An 8,754-nucleotide genomic window follows, 5' to 3' on the forward strand; every position below is an offset into this window, starting at 1 on the left:
CAGGGACCCCAAAAACCCACGGGACCCCCAAACAGGGACCCCAAAAACCGACTGGGAACCCCAAAGACAGGAACCCCAAAACCAGACAAGGACCCCAAAGACAGGAACCCTCGGCGATGACGCGGCTCTGGGGGTTTTGGGGTTGTTATTTTGGGGATATTTTGGGGTTATTTTGGGGTTATTTAGGTACTCACTCTCAGCGATGACCCTGCTCTCGGGTGACAGCGCCGTCCCCAGCGCGGTTTTGGGGTGGTTTAGGGATTATTTTGGGGATATTTTGGGGTTATTTAGGTGATTTAAGGCATCTCACTCTCTGCGATCACCCTGCTCTCGGGTGACAGCGCTGTCCCCAGTGCGGTTTTGGGGTTATTTGGGGTGATTTTGGGGCAGGTTCAGGTGATTTAGGCACTCACTCTCAGCGATGACCCTGCTCTCGGGTGACAGCGCTGTCCCCAGCGCGGTTTTGGGGTTATTTTGGGGTTATTTAGGTGATTTAGGCACTCACTCTCGGCGATGACCCTGCTCTCGGGTGACAGCGCTGTCCCCCAGCGCGGTTTTTGGGGTGGTTTAGGGTGGATTTTGGGGTTATTTCAGGTGATTTAGGCACTCACTCTCAGCGATGACCCTGCTCTCGGGTGACAGCGCTGTCCCCAGCGCGGTTTTGGGGTGGTTTTGGGGATATTTTGGGGTGTGTTTAGGTGATTTAGGCACTCACTCTCAGCGATGACCCTGCTCTCAGGGGTTTTGGGGTTATTTGGGGTTATTTTGGGGTGTGTTTAGGTGATTTAGGCACTCACTCTCAGCGATGACCCTGCTCTCGGGGGTTTTGGGGTTATTTTGGGGGCAGGTTCAGGTGATTTAGGCACTCACTCTCAGCGATGACCCTGCTCTCGGGTGACAGCGCTGTCCCCAGCGCGGTTTTGGGGTTATTTTGGGGTTATTTTGGGGCAGGTTCAGGTGATTTAGGCACTCACTCTCAGCGATGACCCTGCTCTCGGGTGACAGCGCTGTCCCCAGCACGGTTTTGGGGTTATTTTGGGGTTATTTAGGTGATTTAGGCACTCACTCTCAGCGATGACCCTGCTCTCGGGTGACAGCGCTGTCCCCAGCACGGTTTTGGGGTGGTTTTGGGGTGGTTTAGGGGTTATTTTGGGGTTATTTAGGTGATTTAGGCACTCACTCTCGGCGATCACCCTGCTCTCGGGTGACAAGCGCTGTCCCCAGCGCGTTGCTGGCGGCGCAGCGGAACCGGCCCTGCAGGCGCACCTGCCAGGCTGGCGTTGATGACCAAGGTCCCCCCCCCCCGGGGGACACCGAGACCCCCGCGAGCTCCGCCGGGGACAGCGACGGCGACGGGAAGGGACGGCCCTCGCGTGTCCAGCTGAACCTGGGGGGACAGGGACAGTGAGGGGGACAGGGACAGGGGGACAGTGACAGGGACAGCGACGGCGGACGGGAAGGGACGGCCCTCGCGCGTCCAGCTGAACCTGGGGGACAGGGACAGTGAGGGGGACAGGGACAGTGACAGTGATGGGGACAGGGGACAGTGACAGTGATGGGGACAGGGGACAGTGACAGTGATGGGGACAGCGACAGGGACAGTGATGGGGACAGGGACGGGAAGGGACGGCCCTCGCGTGTCCAGCTAAACCTGCGGGGGACAGGGACAGTGATGGGGACGGGGACAGGGGACAGGGGGACAGCGACAGTGAGGGGGACAGGAATAGGGGACAGGGACAGCGATGGGGACGGGGATAGGGGGACAGTGACAGTGATGGGGACAGGGACAGGGACGGGAAGGGGGCGGCCCTCGCGCGTCCAGCTGAACCTGCGGGGACAGGGGACAGCAATGGGGACAGCGACAGGGGGACAGTGACAGGGGGACAGCGACAGGGAGGGGGACAGGGACAGGGACAGTGACAGGGACAGTGACAGGGGGACAGGGACAGTGACGGGAAGGGACGGCCCTCGCGTGTCCAGCTGAACCTGGGGGACAGGGACAGTGATGGGGACGGGGACAGAGGGACAGTGACAGGGACAGGGGGACAGCGATGGAGACAGGGATAGGGGACAGTGACAGTGATGGGGACAGGGACAGGGACAGAGGGACAGTGATGGGGACAGGGACAGTGACGGGAAGGGACGGCCCTCGCGTGTCCAGCTGAACCTGGGGGGACAGGGGACAGCGATGGGGACAGGGACGGCGATGGGAACAGGGACGGCGATGGGAACAGGGACAGGGGGACGGTGACGGGGACAGGGACAACGGGGACAGGGGACAGTGAGGGGGGACAGCGACAGGGACAGCAGGACAGCGACAGGGACAGGGTCACAGGTGACCCCCAGGTGACACTCAGGTGACCCAGGTGACCCTCAGGTGACCCCCAGGTGACCCAGGTGACACTCAGGTGACACTCACTGCACCAGGGGGACACGGGGGGAGATGGGGGGCACACTAGGAGACACAAGGGGACCCAGGTGACCCAGGTGACACTCACTGCACCGGGGGGACACAAGGGACACAGGTGACACTCAGGTGACCCAGGTGACACTCAGGTGACACAGGTGACACTCACTGCACCGGGGGGACATGGGAGGGGGACACAAGGGGACCCAGGTGACCCCCAGGTGACCCCCAGGTGACCCAGGTGACACTCAGGTGACCCAGGTGACACTCAGGTGACACAGGTGACCCCCAGGTGACCCAGGTGACACTCAGGTGGCACAGGTGACCCCCAGGTGACCCAGGGTGACACTCAGGTGGCACAGGTGACACTCACTGCACCGGGGGGTTGCCGCTGGCCGCGCACTTGAGCACGGCGTCGTCGCTGGGGAACACCACGAGCTGCTCCGGGGGGCGCCTCCGTCAGCTCGGGGGGCTGCTGGACTGGGGGGGGCAGCGGCTGGGACCCCGCAGGGACCCCAAAACCCCAGCAGGGACCCCAAAACATCCCCAGGACCCCCGGCAGGGACCCCAAAACACCCGGCAGGGACCCCAAAACATCCCCAGGACCCCCAGCAGGGACCCCAAAACACCCGGCAGGGACCCCAAAACATCCCTGGGACCCCGCAGGGACCCCAAAACACCCCGGCAGGGACCCCCAAAACACCCCCGGGACCCTGGCAGGGACCCCAAAACACCCCCGGGACCCCCAGCAGGGACCCCAAAACCCCCCCGGGACCCCAAAACACCCCCGGGACCCCCAGCAGGGATCCCAAAACAGCCCCGGGACCCCCCCCAAAACACCCCCCAAACACCAAAAACCCACCTGGGACCCCTCCTGGCACCCCAAACCCCAGGACCCCCCCCCAGACACCCCAAAACCCCCTCAGACCCTCCAAACTCCCCCCAGGACCCCCCCAAAACTCCCCCGTAGGACCCCCCCCCCAACACCCCCAGACCCCCCCAAAACCCCTCGGGACCCCCCAAAACCCCTCTAGGACCCCCCCGGGACCCTGCAAAACCCAGCCGGGACCCCCCAAAAACCCCCCCGGGGCCCCCCAAAACCCCCCGGGACCCCCTCGGGACCCTCCCCAACACCCCCAGACCCCCCCCAAACACCCCCGGGACCCCCCCAAACTCACGCTCGTGCAGCGAGTCTGCACCATCCGGGGGGGGGCGGGGGGGGAGAGACAGAGCGTGAGTGGGGAGGGGGCTCCGGAGAGACCCCCGGGCAAAGCGGGGGGGGGTCGTGCAGGGGGGGCTCAAAAAATGGGGAGGGGTCTTCATGTGGGGGGCGGGGAATTCAAGGTCAGGGGTGAATTGAGGGGGGGGACTCCAAGCCAGGGGCGTCCAGGATCAGCGGGTGAATTGAGGGGGGGTCTCACGATCAGGGGGTGAATTGAGGGGGGGTCTCCATGCCGGGGGGGTCTCCATGCCGGGGCTGTGAATTGAGGGGGGGTCTCCATGCCGGGGCTGTAAATTGAGGGGGGGTCTCCATGCTGGGGGTGGTCTCCATGCCGGGGGGTCTCCATGCCGGGGGGGGGTGTGAATTGAGGGGGGGTCTCCATGCCGGGGGGGGGTCTCCATGCCGGGGCTTGTGAATTGAGTGGGGGTCTCCTCATGCAAACCCATCCTCGTGCAGCGCAGGCAGCCGGTGAAGGGGGGGCACCATGCAGGGCTGGGGGGGAGGGGGGGGTGTAACCACCTTCCCCCCCTCATTTCCCCACCTCGCCCCCTCCCCAAATTGCGCCCCCCACTCACACTCGGGGGGGATGACGATGGCGCCGCCGCGCCCCCCAGCAGCAGCAGCAGGACGAGGCCGAGCCCCCGGGGCAGCGCCATGGCCGCGGCCCTGGCAGGGGAGGGGAGGGGGGCACGGGCTCATTTGGGGAGGGGTCTCCACCCCCCTCCATCCCCTCCTGACCCCCCCACCCCTTATTCCCCCCCCCCCGCTCCATTGTGCGGCGGCCGCGGCGTCCCCTCCCCTCCCCCCCCCACCCCGGCTCGTGCGGATGCGCCCGTTTCCATGGCAACGCCTAATGAGGGGACCTGTCACCTTGGCGAGCGACCCCCCCCCCGCGACCCCCCCCAACCATCACCCTCCCCGCCCCTCCCCCACCCCCCATCCCCCCCCCCGCGGCCGCCGAGCGCCGCCCCCCCCCCAATTCAGCACCACGGACAGGGACGGGGCCGAAATGCCCCCAAAATGCCCCCAAAATGTCCCCAAAAAAACCCCCCGGACCCCCCCACGAGGCGCTGGGACCCCCAGAATCACCCTGGGAGGGGGCGGGAGGGCACAGAGATCTGGAGACCCCCCCCCCCAAAACCCCACTGGCGCAGCCGGGGCTCCCCCACCCCCCCTCCGTGTGCGACCCCCGACCCCTCCCGAGCCCCCCAAACCCCCCCGGGGGGGATCCGGGGTTGCGGGGACCCCCCCCCAAAATCCCCCGGGGGGGGATCCGGGGCTGCGGGGACCCCCCCCAAACCCCCCCGGGCGTGTCCCCACCCCCCCCCGGCACTGCCGGTCCCCTCCCTTCCCGGGAGGAGCCGCCAAGCCGGGGACCCCCCCCCCAAAATCCCGGAAGGGTTTGGGATCCCCCCTCCCCCCCCAGCAATCCCGAAAGGATTTTGGGGCCCCCCCGGGAGATTTTGGGTCCCCCCCCGGCCCCGCCCCGGCCCCCACCCGGCCGGAAGCGGGGGCGGCCCCGGCTCGAACAAGGAGCCCCTTGTGGACCCCAAATTCCTGGGGGGGGGGGGGGGGGGAGGACGGCGCTGCCCCTCCCCCCCCCCTTCTAACCGTGCGGATCCCCCCCCCCCAAAATCCCCCCAGGTGCTGCGCGCGGGGGGAGGGGCGGGCACCTGTAGGGAAATGAGGGGGGGAGGGGAGGGGGAGGGAATGGGGGGGGAGAACGGGGATTGCCCCTCCCCCCCTCACTGGGGACCCCCCCCTCTGGCCCCCTCCGGATCCCCCCCGGCCCCTGGGGGTCCCTCAGGGGGGGTTGGGGGGCGCGCGAGGTCCGCTCCTCCCCCCCCCTTCCCCTCCCCCCCCCTCCCCGCCGGCCCCACCCATCTGTTGGACGCTGGGACCCTGCGGAGACCCCCGAGACCCCCGGGGCTGTTGGGGACCCTCGGGACCCCCCCCCCAAATTCTCGTTCTCACAGAGCCCCCCCGGAGCCCCCTCCCCCCCCAGCAGGATCTGGGCCCTTCGGAGACCCCCCAAAACCCCCCAAAAGGACCCAAAATCCCCCAAAACGGCCCCAAACCGGCCCCGAGCCCCCTCCCCAAAACACCGGGCCCAGACTGCCCCTCCCCCCTGCCAGGACCCCCAAAATTCATCCCGGATCCCCCAAACCCCCCCCGGCCCGGCCCCTCTGCTCTCCCCTCCCCATGGAGCCCAACTCCCTATAGAGCCCCTATAGAACCCCCTGTGCCCCATGTCTGACCCTATAGAACCACCTGTGCCCATCCCACCCCACACTGCCCCTATAGAACCACCTGTGCCCCCATCCCACCCTATAGAACCACCTGTGCCCCTGTCCCACCCTATAGAGCCCCTATAGAACCCCCTGTGCCCCTGTCCCACCCTATAGAACCACCTGTGCCTCAGGTCTGACCCTATAGAGCCACCTGCCCTATAGAACCACCTGTGCCCCCGTCCCACCCTACAGAGCCCCTATAGAACCACCTGTGCCCCTCAGCCCGACCCTACAGAGCCCCTATAGGACCACCTGTGGCCCATCCCACCCTATAGAACCACTTGTCCCTCCCGTCCCACCCTATAGAACCACCAGTGCCCATCCATCCTATAGAGCCCCTATAGAACCACCTGTGCCCCTGTCCCCACCCCATAGAGCCCCTATAGAACCACCTGTGCCCCCTGTCTCACCCTATAGAACCACCTGTGCCCCAGGTCTGACCCTATAGAGCCCCTATAGAACCACCTGTGCCTCCTGTCTCACCCTATAGAGCCCCTATAGAACCACCTGTGCCTCCTGTCTCACCCTATAGAGCCACCTGTACCCCTGTCCCACCCCATAGAGCCCCTATAGAACCACCTGTGCCCCGTCCCACCCTATAGGACCACCGGTGCCTGTCCCACCCTATAGAACCACCTGTGCCCCCATCCCACCCTATAGAACCACCTGTGCCCTGTCCCACCCTATAGAGCCCCTATAGAACCGCCCGTGCCTCTGCCCAGCCCCACAGCGACCCTATAGATCCATCTTTACCCTCCACAGCCCTATAGAGACCCCACAGACCCATCTCGATGTCAATCCCGGCCCCACACGGACCCTATAGATCCTATAGGCACCCCAAACCCTCCTTTACCTGTGCCCAGCCCTATAGACACCCTACAGATCCTATAGGACCCTCCCCAGCCCTATAGATACCCCCAGCCCCACACAGACCCTATAGATCCTCCTCTACCTTAACCAGACCCTATAGACAGCCCCAGACCCGCCTGTACCTGTGCCCAGCCCTATGGACACCCTATAGATCCTATAGGGCCCTCCCCAGCCCCCCTTTACCTGTGCCCCGCCCCCCACAAACACCTCCCGGCCCCGCCCCCAGAAGCCCCCAGACCCTAAAACCCCCCCCCAGCCCCACACAGACCCTACAGATCCCCTATAGATCCCCTATAGATCCCCCTTTCCCCTTCCCAGCCCCACAGAACCCCCCGAGACCCCTCCCCAAACCCCAAAATCCCCCCGCCCCATTTTTACCTCCCCCATCTTCACCCCCCGCTAACGCCCCCAGCCCCCCCAACCCTATAGAGACCCTATAGAGACCCTATAGCTCCGCCTGACCCCCTCTAGAAACACCCCAAGGACGCCCCCAGACCCAATTCCCCCCCCCGGATCCCCAAACCCCCCCCAGCCCCACCTTTCCCCCCTCCCCACCCCCTCAACGCTGCCCCCCGGGACCCTCCCAGAGCCGCTCCCCGCGCTCGGTGCCCCCCGCCCCGGGACCCCCGGAATCCTCGGGATCCCCCCCGATCCCGGAGACCCCCCGGGACCCCCGGGACCCTCCCCAAATCCCCCCGGAGCCCCCCCGGGCCGTACCTGCTCCTGCCGCTCCCAGCTCGGGGCTGCGGCTGCCGCGGGGTTGACATAATCCGCCCGTAGGCCACGCCCCCTCGGCACGGCCACGCCCACCGGCCACGCCCCGACGCGGCCACGCCCACGCGGCCACACCCTGGGTGGGGGGCGGCGGGAAAGGAAAACCCGAAGGGGGGGTGGGGGGTCTTGATTTGGGGGTGAGACCCCGAATTTGGGGGTGAAAGACCCCCGAGAGGGGGTGGGGGGTCGCGATTTGGGGGGGGAGACCCCCCCGGGATATTTGGGGTCCCTGATTTGGGAGGGTGAGACCCCAAATTTGGGGGGCTGGGACCCCCGAGGGGGGAGCTTGGGGGTCGCGATTTAGGGGGGGAGACCCCCCCCGGGATATTTGGGGTCCCCGATTTGGGGGGGTGAGACCCCAAATTTGGGGGGGAAAGACCCCCGAGGGGGGGTGGGGGGTCGCGATTTGGGGGGGTGAGACCCCCAATTTGGGGGGAAAAGACCCCCTCGGGTCCCCTCGGGTATTTGGGGTCCCCGATTTGGGGGGGGGGAAAGACCCCCGAGGAAGGGGTTGAGACCCCCCCCAGGGTATTTGGGGGGGTCTCAATTTGGGGAGGGGGGCAGGAGACCCCAAATGTCTGAGACCCCTCCCCACCCCAGGGGTTTTGGGGTGCCCATTTTGGGGTGAGACCCCCGGTTTAGGGGACAAAGGGACCCCCCCCCCCCCAAATTGGGGTTTCTTTTTGGGGAGGGGGAGAGAACCCCCCCAAATGTTTGAGGCCCCCCCCCCAAATACCTGGAGACCCCCCCCCCAAAATTTATTGGGGTAACCTGGGAGTGGAGAAACCCCCAAAAACTTGGGGGGGGAGGGGTAATGACCCCCAAAAATTGGGGGGGGTGGGGGGCAGAACCCCCCCCCCCCCCAAATTCCCAATGAGGGGGGAAGAAAAGGAACCCCCACCCCCCCCAAATATTTGGGAATTTTGGGGACCCCCCCCCCAATATTTTGGGCCCCTCCCGGTGTTTGGGGGGAGGGGAGGGTGGGGGAGGGGTGGAATTTGGAGCTGTGCCCCCCCCTCCCCCAATTCCCGGCATTCCCGGCCTCGGAATTCCGGGAAATTCCCAAAAGTTCCCCAAAATTCCAGGAAATTCTCCCCCCTCCCCCCACCAAAAAAAACACCCCGGGACCCCCCCCCCCAAACCCCACCCCGCGGTGACGTCATCGAGGGGCGGCTCTGACGTCATCAGAA

The 8,754-nt window shown here is 66.1% G+C and overlaps 1 protein-coding gene across 1 annotated transcript in view; it reads right to left on the bottom strand.

Annotated features, from left to right (window-relative positions):
* The window catches only part of L1CAM (L1 cell adhesion molecule), a gene marked incomplete at its 3' end in the record, with an annotated part of 8,062 nt that extends 481 nt beyond the window's left edge, over positions 1-7,581 (bottom strand). Inside the window, 9 exon segments of the mRNA XM_084224033.1 lie at positions 1,181-1,211; positions 1,213-1,266; positions 1,268-1,303; positions 1,306-1,387; positions 2,781-2,860; positions 2,862-2,903; positions 3,586-3,600; positions 4,205-4,295; positions 7,508-7,581. Coding sequence (XP_084080159.1) covers positions 1,181-1,211; positions 1,213-1,266; positions 1,268-1,303; positions 1,306-1,387; positions 2,781-2,860; positions 2,862-2,903; positions 3,586-3,600; positions 4,205-4,295; positions 7,508-7,557 — 481 coding nt within the window. The 5' untranslated portion in view covers positions 7,558-7,581.
* Between the last annotated feature and the right edge of the window lie 1,173 nt (positions 7,582-8,754).

Source organism: Fringilla coelebs (genome assembly GCF_963513975.1).
Source record: "Fringilla coelebs genome assembly, chromosome: 33".
Classification (NCBI taxonomy): domain Eukaryota; kingdom Metazoa; phylum Chordata; class Aves; order Passeriformes; family Fringillidae; genus Fringilla; species Fringilla coelebs.